Below are 16,509 nucleotides of genomic sequence, written 5' to 3'. Positions count from 1 at the left end.
AGACGTAGTTCGAGCACCGTGTCTTTTATATGAAAATGAAGGTCAGTAAATGATGTCGATGCAAACAGTATGTAGACTGGGAGTAAATCTTGTTTACCCTGGCATGTGACTGGAGCTGATCATACAGGTCTGCATTAATGATGTCAATGTCTGCTGACTTTTTAGGGCTTGACTTCTAAACATCTGTTTTCCTGGTCTTGGCCATCTTGGTTTATTTTCCTGGTAGTGGCCCTACCTCTCCTTTATGGAAAGCAGAGGTAGGGCCAATACCAGGAAAACATCTAACACTATTGCTTCAGATTAGATTTATCAAATCAGTTTAGCGACCTTTTTCAGAGAATCAACGTTTTTAATATCTGGCTTCAGTTTTTGATAGCCTAACCACGACTGCACTGCCTTTTTTTTTGCAAGTTTGCACATGTGTAAACATTTGCAACATGCTATATTTAAAGGTGTGTAGGAATAAGAGAAAGTAATGAATCTGAGGCATTCTGGTTTGGCTATGGGGTATTACATTTGATTAAATCAGTTCTTAGGCACAACAGGACACTGTTCACAGCAGTCCTCCGTGAGTTCACCAGAGGCAGAAGGCACCATTGCGCTGTTACAGAAAGTTATCAGGCTTCTGAAGTTAAACCGAAGAAATGTCATCTGTTTCTTGAGCAGCAGCCAAGAAAAACACTCCGTCTGTCCCTGACAGGGATCGATTCCCTCTTTTACTTGGAAACGGGAAAGCTTGTTATGACTGCTTTGAAGATTCCCGAGGTTTCTTCTTACTTCATGAGTTTGTGCAAGAGCACCAGTGCTTTTTAAAAGACTGTCAGAGTTCAAAGAAAGAAATGCAATGGGAACTTTAAGTGCAGCTATTTTTTTGCTGTTGTTTTTTTATTTATTTACGTTTTCATACATTTTTTATAGGCTCAGAAAAAAACTCAACCTATTTTGATTTTGAAAAACGACAGTTATTTAAACATGACGATGATGATTTTTCACTCACCCATTGTACCTCCTGTGTGTCCTCCACTTTGGGCAACATGATGGCACGAGGGAGAACCTTGGCCTTCAAAATTACCTCCAGGTCAGCCTCAGCCAAGCCACTAGACACCGAGTTAACTCTCACACACTTTTCTGTACGGCCCAGGTCCAATTCCGCTAACATCCTCGGAATAGTTTCTCTGGCTTCTGTCTGTGAAAGAAACCATGATTTTAATATGCAGCATATAGTTGTTTTAAAATAAACAATGAAAGTGTGTGACGTTGTTAGATTTAAAAATCTGCATGTTGAAAGCACGTACAGTTAGATTTCATCATTGCTATAGTAGTTATCAACTAAAACAAAATGCTTAAAAAGGACAAAAAACTCTCTGGTGCTGAAAACTACTTACTTTGATTCTACATGTACCAAAATGCATATTTTTAAAATTTGCAAAATCATTGGAAAAGTTCAGTTTTCATCAAGGAAACATCACTACAAAAGTGAATTTGGACACTGAGATGAGCATGAAAATAAACCTTGCATCATGAATACAAACTGTGTGATCAAAATGAGCAGCCGACAAAGCACACAAATCCGAAATGAATGACCTCAAAATGAAACATTAAACGTGCATTAAAACACAAAACTAGAATAACATAACATACATCTGCACTCTTTTTTCCTCTGTAGTGCATCTATATCCAGTTTGTCAGAACAGAAGCTGCACACTCAGCTTTGTTCTCTCAACGTAGGCATTGTAGGATCTGAGCAGGAAGAGAGATGAGGAGGATGGAAAATCAAAGAGAAGCCTACACTCCCTACTTCTATCGGTAACACAGTAGCACACACTGCAATATTCAAACCAGATGCTGGCTACAGGAACGGAGAGAAAGATGGATGGAATGGGGAGAGAAGCCAGACTAGGGAGAGGAGAGAGGCTCAGTGGGAGAAATGTGGTCTGAGTTAAGCAGCATGAGGAAACGGTGGCTTAGGAGTTGTCAGCTCAGATCAGAGGCTGGAGCCTTTGAGTGCTTGTGTATAAATGTGTGTGTGCGTGTGTGTGTTTGGGAATTCTCATATTGGGATTTTTCTCCTGATTCAAAGACTACCACTAACAAAATGTTAAGAAATGTACACTCAACCTGACGCTAATTGCTGGGTGAACCACAAAAATGTTCCAATAACTCGTGAAATAAATTTCAAGTAATTCAAATATTGCACCGAAAAATGGTGGCACATGTGGCACGATGCCATGTGATGGAACTCCCTGGATCACGCAGAGCATATAGTAGCGCATCTAAACAGGGTGATAATCAGCAGACAACAACTAAGTGTGTGCATAAAAGAGAACATATAGACAGACATAACATATTGAGCCCACATATCACAAGCGCTTGTAAAAACTCAAGCGGACAAGAGTCAACCTTGGTTCAGTTGTATGAGTTTAGGGGGTACTCTCAAGGGTCACAAGGACTAAACCAGTCCTAGCTCTGATCTCCTGGAATGCAGAACTGTATCTGATATTGTAAACACCCTCCCAGTATCAATAAAATGCGGTATCAGAGTACATATCAAAGATTTGCTCGGATTTAATAGGGTTCATGAACAGGCTGAGCTGCTGTGTGTCATCTTTGTCTCCTTTTTGCCTCACTGAAAGAGACAAGAGGGATTGTCACACCATATGATGAGAGCACTGTGATCTTTGACTCTTACTCAAATTTTGCTCTCTCCTCCTTTCTCAATGCCGCTCTCATAAGCCAACACAGACCCGCAACTCGATTGCAGTAACTTGAAACGGATGGAGGCGATTTACGCAGCCATAACTCAGTATTCATAAACCTGCTACTTGGTGGATAAAATTCTGTCTGTCCCTGCGTAGTTCATGGTGACTACAGAAAATTGATCTGTGAGAACTGCTGGCTGTTTTATGTGCCAGGAGTCACATTGATCCCTGACCAAATTAAATAAATAGATACCCAGAAACGATCAAAAAGCGTGCTTATAATGTTCTCAGATCAGAGACAGGAAAGCTCCCAACGTCTTTCTCAAGGCTCAACCTGATATACTGGCGGCCTGCGTGTATAAAACTCTTTTTATGTAAGCAGAAATCACTCATGAAAAGGACAGACGCCTCATCTTTTCTTCTCTTTTCCAAAGCCACGGCAGCAGAAGTGGTCAAGGAGACGGGCTGGGGTCTCACTTGAAAAACTCTTACAATCAATTTTCATCTTAAGAATGCTTAAAGATGGAAAACATAGAACACTATAACAGTGAGTTATTTTGTACTAGAAAATTTTAATTTTAAAGAAGTGATTATTCTGCTGGTTACCTAGAGGCACTCGGGCCTGTGGTGCCTCTGCATGTCCTTGTCAGAGTCACGGGAGGGCTGGAGGTGGCCAGCCTGATGCAGGCTAACACAAAGAGATAGACAACCACTCGCACTGACATTCACACCTATGGCCAATTTAACCACTAAGTGCATTTCTTTGGACCGTGGAAGGAAGCCAGAGTACACGGAAGGAGAGAACCACTCGAACACTGGGAGAACATGCAAACTCCACACTGAAAGGCCAAAGTGTTGCCTTTTACGAACATAACGATAAGATATCTTAGTGAAAGATGACAGGAAGTGTTTGTCACACCGAAGGCTTTCTTGTCCTTGAGTTATGGAAAGTTAGTTTGCAGAGGCTTGACAGACATTATTTGCACATAATTGCCTTGCTTTTCAAAATATCAGCATCTCTCTGTTTTTGTTACCCACTAAACTTTTTTTGTGTTTTCATTATAAAATAGGAAGCTGCAAGGCAGGTGCGGTCAGTTTGAGTTGTTTTGTGATCTGAAACAGAAAATGACATTCTCAGAGCCTGTTTAAGCACCTTTATTTAGTGCTCAGCATCTTTCATGAGTCGATTGTAAGCACACGATCTAGACATCTCAACACATGATCTTAAGACTAAGTTCAAGCACAGAACATTTTTATAAATGAGGCCCCAGGTCACTATTCACTATCCTTACTTTTATCTTCTTTTCCGCCTAAAGTGAGAGAAAGATTATTCTGCCAGACACCTTGACCCCTATGGGCTCCGCTACTCCGAGCTTGAATAAAGCCCTTTGAAAAGAAGATATTTTACATTAATGGACAGCCATCCAACAAGTTGCTTCAAAGCTCCCTCCCCAATCACCTGGTGTCCTACGGAGAGCTCGCCCCAACGTCAGCGCCATCTCCTCTTTGATTCCCTCCATCATCCTCATCATTAGAGGCTGACACACAGGCAGGCAAGCTTGCAAGCAGTCACCCAGGCAGGCAGGGCCGTCGAACGCATAGATGCACATGAGAAGCTTTTCAAGTGCAGAGAGGCTGACCTTCCAGGAGAGCGAGGGCAGCTTCTTAACACACAGCCTGAGCTCTGACACTCAGAATCCTACAGAGTGCTGTATATATGTGACACAGCATGGCTACCGCCTTGTAGACACCACATCAGACTACAGCATCCAAACTGGTATATGTGCAGTCCACAGCAGGACCAACTTCCTCTTCAGCATCAGATCATGGACTTCCAGCCCTTCTGCCATGCTGCTTGAAACAAGGAACGTCAAACACCCCCTCTGGATAGTCTATACATGTATACACACTTCATTCAGCTTGTTTTTTTCAGTAGAGGCATGATTATGGTTAATATACAGAGGATATATGACTTTTTTTTTTTAAAGGGCATAATTCGGGCTAGACTCATTTTTTCTGATAATATTTTCTCATACAATATTGTAATGGCAAATAGCAAAAACACTAAGATGTCATAAATTAGCATTATTTACAACATTAAAAAGTCAATGTCATTCTAAAAAAAAAATGCTCACAGCTGTGCGCCTGCATTCACAAGAACAGCTTATATGTTCATCCCACTTTTATCATTTACATTGTGCCTTCAAACAGTAGAGTGCTGTATCTTTAGCCTGAAAGTGGATATAGGGTTTCATGTCTAAAGAGTGGAAGATCATGAGTCACAATGCATGTAGTTGTTTTTCCTTTTTAAAATTTTTTTTTAATGCCTTTTAAGATGGGGTGTTTTGCACCCTGCTGTGTAACTCGTGATGCCATTTACAATGAGCTGTAGACTCTCGCAGGTGAAGGCTGCCAGCCTCAAGTGTAACTGTACGCACTTGTTCATCTGCCTTTGTTAGTGTGTGCCAGATTGTGTGTGCGTGTGTGTGTGTGTGTGTGTTTGTAGGCTTCAAGTTATCATGGATGCGTTTTGACAAGTGACATGCTGCACTCTATAAAGTGGGAGTGAGATGACTGACTAATTCAGGCTACGCAGATAACTGAGACGTAGCAGAAGGAGATTCAGGCCTTCACTCTGTCAGTCGGAGGCGCTCTGTGTTATCTGTTACACTGTCAGTGCAGACAACAAGACATAACTAGCAGGAAAGAGGAGGAGAAATTTGTAAATCATGAAACCTGCCTGTCATTGATGGTCAAAGCTGACAGCATGAGGCAAAAAACAGCTAGTTGTTACACACTTTAATTAGCCATGAAAAGAGCTCATTAAAAATCTTTGGTTACAGTTCATTACAAACTGAAATTCATGATACCATATCAATCCATGAAAAAAATACAGTATGTACGGCTTCTGTAAAATAAGAAAACTTCAGACTCCACCAATCTCCTCCAAACTAGTGCCAAACTAGTGATCTTTTGAATACTGCTGGTTTTCTATCATTTCATATTTGTAGTCTTTTAAAAATCTTTATTTGAAATCAACGTCAAATCTTTATTTGTAACCCCCTGATAGCTTTTGGGCCTCTAAAACCAAAGCAGGGTTCTCTGGTCTAATCGTTTACAATTTAAGGAAAAAAATGCTTCTGTCTTGATTTGATACCTCAAAACACATTTTTCTGAGTTTATGGCCAATACAAATCAGCATCCATGAGGTGTGCCAAAACAACCCTAATATATGACTCTGTATTAGGGTTGTATTAGGGCCCTATTACATGACTCTGTAATAGGGACCTATTGAGGACCACTCAACAGGTCAGAGTTGTTTTCAGGGTTGAGGGTGGCTATACAATATATTTATTTTTGTCTTGGATTGATGCAACATTCTGACTATTCTCTGATCAATACCATAGGCCAAACCAATGAGTTTAGTAATTTTACACAAGACAAGCAGTAGGACAGAAACTTCTGAAAAGCGTGGGCAGCTCCTCAATAAGTCACAAATGTAGTTCCATTTCATACATCCAAGACGCATTTTGTCTGTATTTCCTGGAATGCTGTCATGTTGAGTTGGGAGGCTGCCAAATTCATGGTGATCACAACAACTTCAGTGCCTGTTGCAACTACAGAAGAACCCAGCTCATTCAAAGACCTTCCTCCTAAACCAGCATCTTTTTCTGACGAAAAATCTCAGCAATGCCGGCAGTTCTTTGAGAGCTTTGGATCAATGTCTGTGGAATTAACTCCACTATGTTGTCAGATACAAAGAACATGGAACAGATCTGAATAACAACATGTATAAACAAATAAAACCCACTATAGTTTGATTACTGCTCTATAATATCAGAATTGTGTGCGTGTGTGTGTTTGTGTTTAGTTCTATTGGTATGTGTCCTTTCTATCTAAAAAACATTGACTGGAGGTTTGTCCTGTGCAGTGTGGACTAAGGATTATCTGCGGTACAGGAACAGAAATATGAGGGGTGACTGAAGGAAACACAATGATATACCTAAAAAGTATTTCTTTCTCCATGTTACAAAATATCCTTCACCATACATATATTTATATAATATTCACTGCATTTACAAGCTTTTTGAGTGATGCTTTTTGTCTTCTCACTATCCGCCCACCAATGAAGTCTGACCATTTTACTGCTTATCAGCTGATTTAAAGACTACAGACTTAAACCTCTCATCCATGGATTCATTACATCCAGACTCAATTTTGACATTATCATATTCATGGTATATCATCCAAAATCCTCAGTAAGCCCCGGTCTTCCCGAACCTTTAATGAGTCCCTGTCACAATGCATTTGATTCAAATTTATTATAATCACTCAAACTCCACCCTAAAGCACCTCCTACCTCACCAGTCTTCACAACCACACCCTTTACTACAGACTGCACCCCTTAAAACCACCCACTTATACAGAACCAAGCAATATACCTGGGACTTCTCCAATGGTGCCCTCACCTGCTGAAGCACTCTCCCAAAGTGCATTTAAAAGCAAAGCAAGAAGGTTTCGGGTTTGAATCCCCTTGCCAGTAGGGCCTTTATATGTGCAGTTTGCATGTTCTCCTGGTACTTGTGCGGCTTCTTTCTTTCCAGCTACTCTCGTTTCCTCCCACAGTCCAACGACATGCAGGTTAGGTTCATTAGTGTCTCCCTTGGTCTAAATTGACCATAGATGTGAATGTGAGTGTGAATGACTGTATTTCTTCCCATGTTTCTCCCTCTCACACCTCTGAATTGGATAAGAAGTTTAAAAAACATGGAATGGACGCATAGACAGTTAAAATTAGAGATATCAGAAAAAAACAAGGTAAGAAAATGTGGAAGGTATATTAAATGCATGAAGGTGAAATTTGTGTGCTGTACAGATGCTCTGAACATTACCGCAGAACTGTAATTAATTTCCTGCTGAGATTCAACCATGAATCAGACTTAAACACAATCATTTTAGGTTTCTGTTTTAAAGTAGGCACTCTTGAAGGCTGCACTATATAGTTACTGACCAAGTGAGCACAATCCCAATTAAAACATGTTAATTTACCTTCATGCTACTTATGTACAGGTTCACTAAAGCTCATTTGCAGTGTAACTACAGCTCAGTTCAATGAAACAAAGAAAACTCCAACAATCGTATCACCCTCTATGAGAAAGCAATTTGGAGACAGTGGGAAGGAAAAACTCCCTTTTAACAGGAAGAAACCTCCGGCAGAAATTGGATTGGGGAGGGATGGCCTTCTGCCATGACCGATTGGGAGTGAGGGGAGGAAGACAGGACAAAGACATGCTGTGGAAGAGAACCAGAGATTAACAATAACTAATGATTAAATGCAGAGTGTTGTATAAACACAGTGAGTGAAAAAGGTGAATGAAGAAGAAGCACATCGTGGGAAGCTCCCAACAACCTATTGCAGCTTAACTTAAGGGAGAATTCAGGGTCACCTGATCAAGCTTCAGCTATATGCTTTGTCAAAAAGCAAAGTTTTAAGCCTAATCCTAAAAGTAGAGAGGGTGTCTGTCTCCCAAATCCAAACTGGGAGCTGCTTCCACAGATGAGGGGCCTGAAAGCTGAAGGCTCTGCCTCCCATTCTACTTTTAAATATCCTAGAAAAAACGAGTAAGCCCGCAGTCTGAGAGCGAAGTGCTCTATTGTGTTGATATGGTACTATAAGGTCTTCAGAAAAAGATCAGGCCTAAATATTCAAGACCTCGTATATGATGACAAAGATTGTAAATTCGATTCTGGATTTAACAGGGAGCCAAAGAAGAGAAGCCAGTAAAGGACAAATATGCTCTCTTTTTCTACTGGATTTTCATTTACCTCTACTACAATTTAGTATCTGCCCCAAAATTGATGAAACAATTAAAGAACAAATAAGCAAAAAGAAAAAAAAAGAAAACAAGAACTGGTGAACTATATATTTTTTAAAAATAAGACATACATTTAAGAAGTGCAAAAAATGTTAATTATAAGTTAAACATACCAAACCAGCTCATCAAATAGAAACTTAATGCTTAATGACACTTTTTTAAGTGGGGGTTAAAAAACGACCAGACATATTGAACTTATATTGCCATTTTTTCACTGTTATATATACAAATGTTAAGTTCAAGTGATTATGATTTAGAGCAAGAAACTTTTTCACAGGTTTTGGTGTATGTTATTTATAGCACTAAGTAGTAATTCAAGTTCTTGTTCCCTTAATGCCCACCAATACTTAAACACAATATTAAATTTTACATTTAAATCTCTTGTGAAATAAGAGCTAAAGTATATTCCCATCTCATCCTCCCATCTGCTCCATTCCCTCTCTTCCTCCCATTCTTTAATGTTTTCATCGCCTTGTACTCCTCTCCATCAACACTACTCATACTGGGTTACTTTCTAAGCACTGGGTGGGTTGCGCAAGCCACGTAGCACAGAGTGGTGCAGGCCAGTGAAAACACAAGAGTGTAACAGGATAACGAGAGGCAGAGAGGACCTCTCTGTTCTCCATCTCGGCATTTTCCACTGCCTTGCTCAGGTTCATTCCTCGCGCTCAGTCCACTGAAGCTATAGCACAAATGAGTTTCAAAACACAACCAAAGGGGCCGAAAAAAGCTGTAAATAGCAAGTGTACAAAAAAAACAACAAAAAACAGACACACAAAAACACTGCTGCTAAAAAAAATTAATAAATTAAAAAAAATCAACAAATACATCAACATTTCGTCGCAAAGGATGCTAATCACAGGACTGTCATCCCTCCCCTGTGCACCCTGACCACTTGGTTTCTCTACCCATGGTACTCTCAACAAACAGACCAATTGATTCCTGACAAATGACACTTAAAACACGCATGCACTCTAAACAGTAAGGTTTGGACTGGATGATATTTCTCGTATGGCCAGGACAGGGTCTACTTTCTGGCGGAGTGCATTACATCTCAGTTGTGAGTTTTGGCAGACAGACTGGGAGTTTCTCTGGAGTCTCTGGGGTGTTCTGAGGTGTACAGCACATGCACAAGCACACGTACAAGGATGTAAATACATGTGCAGTCCCATCCTGTATAATACACACTAAATAGAAATGTTTAGCATTGATAATTGTACCGGCTACCATTATTCTCCAGGAGCACTTTCTGTCAAGAGTTTATTCATTTGAATCCACTTAAACAGGGAGCGGGCCTTTGAGTGTCCTCTGAAACAACACAGTGAGCAGTGAACTGAGGTCATGTATCAGTTGACAGTTGGCTGCATAATTTATGTTAAGTTGCAATTCTCTAGTGTCAGACACAGTTCATGCATAGACCATAGCTCATGCATTGACTGACAACGAGATAAAGTTAATATATACTATACTATACTATACTATACTATACTATAATGATGACATCCACTCCACAATGTGTCATTCAACTGCTACCATTGAAAGCACCAAGACCAGTGGATATTAGTGTTACTGTAAAAATAGAATTACAGAGAAAAGACAAAGGGAGAGAAAAGGTCTGGCTTAGCACTATGCATTATGAATTAGATGCTGTCATGTACACTTAACCATCACTTCCTAAGTCACTAAGTAAAGCACAAAGTAAAGTAAATGTAAAGTGCTGTAAATATAATTTGATTACTCATTTTGAGAATGTGAAATATGGTCAATTTGATCGAAAAATCATATCTTCTTAGACTACAGGGGGCGCATGACAACTGTATTATTATCCACTTACATATAACTGCCCTCCAACAAACATGACTTTTGTCAAGTTTTTTAATGTTTATTTTTGTCGTAAATATGTCACATTCAATATTCTGTTCATGCGTTAATGCTTTAGTTTGCCTTGCATTTTATTCTATGGACGCCTGAAGACTTTCTGCATCATGTATAACATGAAAATGCAAAAATCATTTGATAGTAATTTTGTATTTTTGCATCTTCTGTAAGAGGAAGCGTATTTATTATATATAAATGAGATTTAATAATGCAAAACCACAGGTACAGTGTATGGCTGTAATCACAACCTTCTATTCATTTAATCTTACAGTCTATTACTGACTGATTTCTGTCCATATTGGCCCTTTAAACACTGCTTCGGGCTCTGATTACTGTGTTTATTCACCGACTTTCTATTTAGTTGTATATACTACCTATACTTTAAAGTGAATTACCTCCTTTCAAGCCCTAACAACTGTTCCTGGTTCAGTAACATACTGAAATGAATGCAGGACACTGATGTACAGTGGGATACCAACTGTAACAATCTGTGTATGTGTTTATCTGTGTGTACTTGTGTGCGAATGTCCGTATGTGACTACACGTACACACTCATGCATGTGTGCATGTTTGTATTCTGCTGGTCTTGTGTGCATTTACAGGCGCGTGCGGGTGTGTGAGAGGTGCTCCCCGTTGTGCCGGCCGCGCCACTATGCCATCTGGAGAGGAAATCGAGTGTGAAGTACAGTATAGTTTGGGACCAAGCTCCGTGGCAGCGGCTCAGCAGTTAGTTCATTAGTTCCAAACTTCCAGGGATTAGGAGAGAATCTCTGCGGCAGGGAGGCAGGGGGGAGTCATGGAGGATGGAGGGACCCATGTGGGGAAAAGAGAGGCAGAAAGAGAAACACCAGGAGGAATACTGGACCAAAGGGCACCAAGAGACGGAGACAGAACATTGGGGGAGAGAGACATAAACAATCTTAACCCTGCGGACCCTGGAGAGGGGAGACGAGCGAGAGGGGGGGACGGTAAAGAACAAGACGGCGAGGGAATGAGGAGGAGAGAGGACAGGTGTAGCCGTCAGTTCCGCTCCGGGGTTTCAACCTGCCCTCCCTTTTCCTCCACCCCACTGATCATACAGATATGATGATATGTGTAAGAGTGTTAGAGCAGTCAGCCTTGTCTTCCCTCCCCTCTCACCACCTCCTTCTTTCCCCTCTGGGTCCGTGGCGACAGTTAGCAAGCTCTGGGTGGCTCCTACCCTTTACTCCCTTTCTTTTCTCCCTACCTCTTAAGCTGCCAGCATTACTGCCAAGATGGAGTGCAGACATTTTTAGAGTCAAAGTGGCAGGCAATTAAAGCCAGCGTTCCTGGATTTCAATTTAAAAGGGGAGGGGGCCAGAGTGACCTTCATCACGTACCTTTTTGTCATGAACATCCTTTCCTGTTTTAGGGTGAAGGTGAAAGATAATGAAAAGAATACATTAATGAACACATAATAGGAGTGTGGTGGTGTGCAGTAGCCTCATTTAAGGCCTACCCATGCATACTCAGTAACTGCACTCAACATTTCGCCATTGTTATATTCACCAAAACAGTGGTTCAGAATGGCATTTAGCAAGCTGGGTCATTGCTTTGCTCCCATTAGATATGCATTACGAGACTTTAGGACATTGTTGAGGCCTGGCATGCCTTGGCAAACCCACAGTGCAGACTGTGCAGTTGTCATGGTGAAGATAATCGTTTCTAGGCTATACGGTGTTGAAATTGTCAGCAGACACACACCCACATTGTAATAGCTAACTCTCATCCATTTATAGATCAGTTGGTCCCAACACAAAGCTCAAATTGAGTTAATAAAAGACAGGGTAAGGGTTATATTTTTGACAAGCAATTATGGGGTATGCTTCCAACGCTTCCTGCAAATTACCATTCAGTAGGTACACACAACTGTGTCAGTGCATTATTCAATCGAGCTTGGTATTTACTTGGGCAGTAAGATGCATGCGTGTCCAGCAACATCTGCATCTGATTTGCATAAAGTTACATTTACTCTGCAGATGCTTTTGGCAGAGCGACTTCCAACAAACACATCCAAACCTAAAACTAAGCAGAAGCCAAAACGCATCAAAAATTGGCTAAAATTTTAATGTAGGTACTTGAATAACCTTACTGTGAGCCACGAGCCGCAAGAAAAAGCACATAAAAACAGGAACACGTGGAAGAAAAAAGTAACAGGCAACGTTTTTTTGGCACTAAACGAAAAGTTCCTTTGAAGACATTTAATAATTTTTCTACTGTTGTGTTGGGTTTTCATTTCAATGAACTGTAAATAGTCTCTCAACCAACCTGTGTGCGCACATTAAACAGTGTCCACACAACGTCTGTCAAAAGAGCAGCATCAGTTCTCTTTCACTGACTCCAGGTGTGTTTATGTACAGAGCTGTCGGGTAATTCGTCTGTGTTTTAGCACCACCGAGAGCCTAATAAACAATTATTGGATTTATGCGTGCATAACTGAATAAAATAATCATAAAAGTATGTTTTTGGTGTAGGTATAACCATAAAGCATCAAATATGAGCCATTACACAGCCTCTGTAGGCAGCAGGCATCAATTAGAAGTGCATCATTAGAAGTGCATCTCCTCTGAAGCATGTAACACCTTTTGACAAGATTTTGCACCTCCTTTAACTAGTTGTTTAATTTCTCAAAAACAATAAATTTAAAAATTTGTATCAGCACCCGTTTCCTCACGTGTTTTGCTTCTCTCCACAAGAACTGCTGAAAATAATGCCAGACTTAAGACACAATATTTTGTCAGTCTGGCCTTGATGGTTTAAAGGGGTCAAAAAAAATCTCGATAAATATCCCCCCAGGCTATGTAATAAAAATAATTTGAAAAAGATTTATTTAAACACACAGTGAAAAGTAAAACAATTATTTCAGTCAACTCATTTCCACATAAAAATTTATAAATCCAAAACAAATGTTTGTGGTATTCCCAGAAACCCACACACACACACACACACACACACACACACACACACACACACACACACACACACACACACACACACACAAAGTACTGTTCATTGAAGAGGAAAAAATATCATCTTAAGGGAAGGTATAACTACACAACATCCCCCATGGATTTCCAATTGCCACAGTGGAGAAAGACGCCAAGAGTGTGGAAAGTGAAGAAAGGGTGCCAGTAGGGAAGGTGCATTTTGTTATTGAGTATATTACTAATTTTTATATTACACAGCATGACCTAGCAAACACATAATAGGCTACAAGACTTTTTGCACACTGTGCCGAAAGCCAACATGTCAAAAAGTGTCAAAAGCTCAAATCTGTTCTGACGCTATATTCTGCTTTGCAGTGTAGTGCAGACATAGCTAGATCAGAGAAGGAGAAAGTAATGGGATTATTAGGCTGGTGGACAATACTATTTTCCAGAATTTAATGTATTGGTGTTTTTATGTGAATTACTCAGAGAAGTAGTAGTGGAAGCTAGAGTGGTATGCCTGCTGAGGGACATTACTCTGCAGTTTGAATAAATGGGTATATCCTGTAGCTATGTACATTTTCACTTTATTTGTAAAAGCACATACTGGGGCTATAGGCACAACCCAGCAGTAGCTAACACAGAGGAGACCTTTTGAAAATGAGAAAAACAAAATTCAGAATTTGCAATTGTTGGCTACAAATTCAGCCCCCCCAAAATGGTCATGTTTCAGGTGAAATGAATATGTTGGTGTAAAGAATATGCTGGAGCAAAACACTTCTGCTTAAACACAAGGAAGATGAGGGACATGGACCTATGACATGCTGACAGTGCAACAGTCCAGCATCTGAGTACTTCTCAAGCCTGAATGGCTCCTTCAGTGCTGCATTCCTCTCCACATTCCCCTTTATCACACAATAAAGACAGAAGCTCTTACATCCCACCAACACCATCGTAGGGTCACAGTTTTAGCTGTCAGTCACACAGGCCATCATCTTATTGTCTTTGTCTACTACAGGAACAGCCTCCAGCCATATCAATCATCTTTATTATCATGACTTAAAAACCTTTGTTAGTTAACTTTTGCCCGGGCCCCTTCTTTATCCCACTCTCCAATCACAATTTCATGGGCAGTCCAGCAGGGCCAATGAGGAGGTAGCGTGGGCAGGAGGAGAATGCTTTTAACCTGCTGCATCTGGTGCTTTCCCACTGCTAACCCAGTGGGACATGGTCACCTTGTTTTAAATGACTCTAATGTGGTTGAGGGGGGGAGTGCTGCCTTTATACTATCATAATGGGGTGAAATGTGCTTGTTATAAACATCTCACTTAGGTAGTTTTCCTTTGAGTGATTAAGACCAAGCACCTGTCTGATAGAGAGATATGGGAATTAAAATATATCCAGGATCACACAGCTATGGGAGTGTTTGTGGCTTCCCCACTGTCCTATTAATACAAAGCTGAATTTCATTTACAAGCATGCATCTTAGTACTTATGTACCTTTTTGCTGAGGGCTACTCCATCTTCACAGTCCAGCACAGCACAGTCGACATCCAGCGAGGCTAGTTTCTTCAATTTTCGCTCATCATTGCCAGGGCAGTAGAGAACTGCCCTGCGGGGTATGTAGTGCAGAGAGGAGCCTGCAGAGTGATAGTGATGACGCCATGCTTCAGCATACAACTGCCAGACTGCGGCCCGGAGCCACCCGCCCTTTCTGTCAACAACAACATACACATACATAAGGACATGGTGGCGTAAGGACATAAACATACATGCTTTGGTGCACAGAGTACATACACAGAAATGGCAGGCAGGTGTACTATGAATGCACTAATTCATGTCTCTGGTGCATATATTACTCATGAGCACACACAGTATCAATAAGTAGCTAAGGGCGATGAATAATTAAAGGTTGTTGCTGCATTCATAATATATGTACAGTGTTTATAACACTCATGGAGATCCAGTGAGGAGGACTCACTCAGACTTGAGTGAAAGTCTGGATGCATTTCATTTTGGGAGTTCTGTTTGCCCTTCAGCTTTTCATTGAAGTGAATGAGAGACGCTGACCTGTGCTTTGGCAGTCTTTGTGAGAACAAACTCACCCAAACACTGAGCCACTCATATGCTAATTATTGCCACGCTGCTGAATATCTAGGCACGGCAGAAAGTGAATGAGTATCAGAGTCACTGTTGTTTAGTGCTGAGTCACAGAAAAACTTTAACTTGTCTTAAAAGTGTGGATCTTTATTCCTACCATGAGCTCTGAAGGTAAAAATCAATTTTACATAACAATGTGTTCTGTTAGTCACATAATTCCCAAATGACTAAGTATACATAAAGATATTGCAATTTAAAATGAAACTGCAAGTATGCCATGTTACGAAGTCACAAATTGCATTGTAATATATGGAATATGAGCACTTTTATTCATCATGGCCTTCAGGTAAATTATATATTATACACAGCATTCACCCACACACAAAGTAAACTAAAGCATTCAAGAAAAAATACAGCAGTGTAAATACAGTTATGACGATGCATATGTTAAAATTAAATATATTATATTCACACTAATAGAAATCTGAAGTGATGTAATAGTTAATAGCCAGTATTTGGTAATTCACATTGATCTTATTTTGTTGTAGTCAATGAATATTCTAAATACAATTTTGACTGTGAAAATGATGAGTTGAGGGGAAAAAGCAGCACAACGAGGAAAGTTGTTACAGCTGTTGATGTTAATGGAGTGTGTGCTTCTTCTTTACTTTTTCTAAAGCTTTTTCTCAGGTCTAGAATCCTTTTGAGCCTGTGTTATCTGGCTAAATAATGGTCAGTGGTAGTAGTAAGTCAATTATAGATATTATAGTCAGCTAACATTTGGTATCAAGCCTAAAAAAAATATATAAAAAAAATAAGAAATTCCCCGATACCTGCTGACCCTTTGCTCAAAGAAGGTGGGGTCACTTCAGGTCTGGAACATTTTAACAACAATTGTGTTGTAATGACAGCAGAGAGTTCAAAACCCAGCTGAGCTCCAGAGAGACTGACGGTATATGGTCCAAACTGGAACCTGATCTGTGCTGACTGAATAGATATTTATTAAAC

At 40.3% G+C, this 16,509-nt stretch overlaps 1 protein-coding gene across 1 annotated transcript in view; it reads right to left on the bottom strand.

Annotated features, from left to right (window-relative positions):
* clybl (citrate lyase beta like) overlaps positions 1-16,509 on the bottom strand; it is a 63,942-nt gene that overhangs the window by 13,023 nt on the left and 34,410 nt on the right. The window contains exons 2-3 of the mRNA XM_031734453.2: positions 14,902-15,115; positions 998-1,186 (exon numbers count right to left, since the gene is read on the bottom strand). Of these exons, the coding sequence (XP_031590313.2) occupies positions 998-1,186; positions 14,902-15,115 (403 nt within the window). The remainder of the gene's footprint in view (positions 1-997; positions 1,187-14,901; positions 15,116-16,509) is intronic.

This window comes from Oreochromis aureus, linkage group 16 (assembly GCF_013358895.1).
Source record: "Oreochromis aureus strain Israel breed Guangdong linkage group 16, ZZ_aureus, whole genome shotgun sequence".
Taxonomy (NCBI): Eukaryota; Metazoa; Chordata; class Actinopteri; order Cichliformes; family Cichlidae; genus Oreochromis; species Oreochromis aureus.
This window is presented reverse-complemented; position numbering and strand designations above follow the sequence as displayed.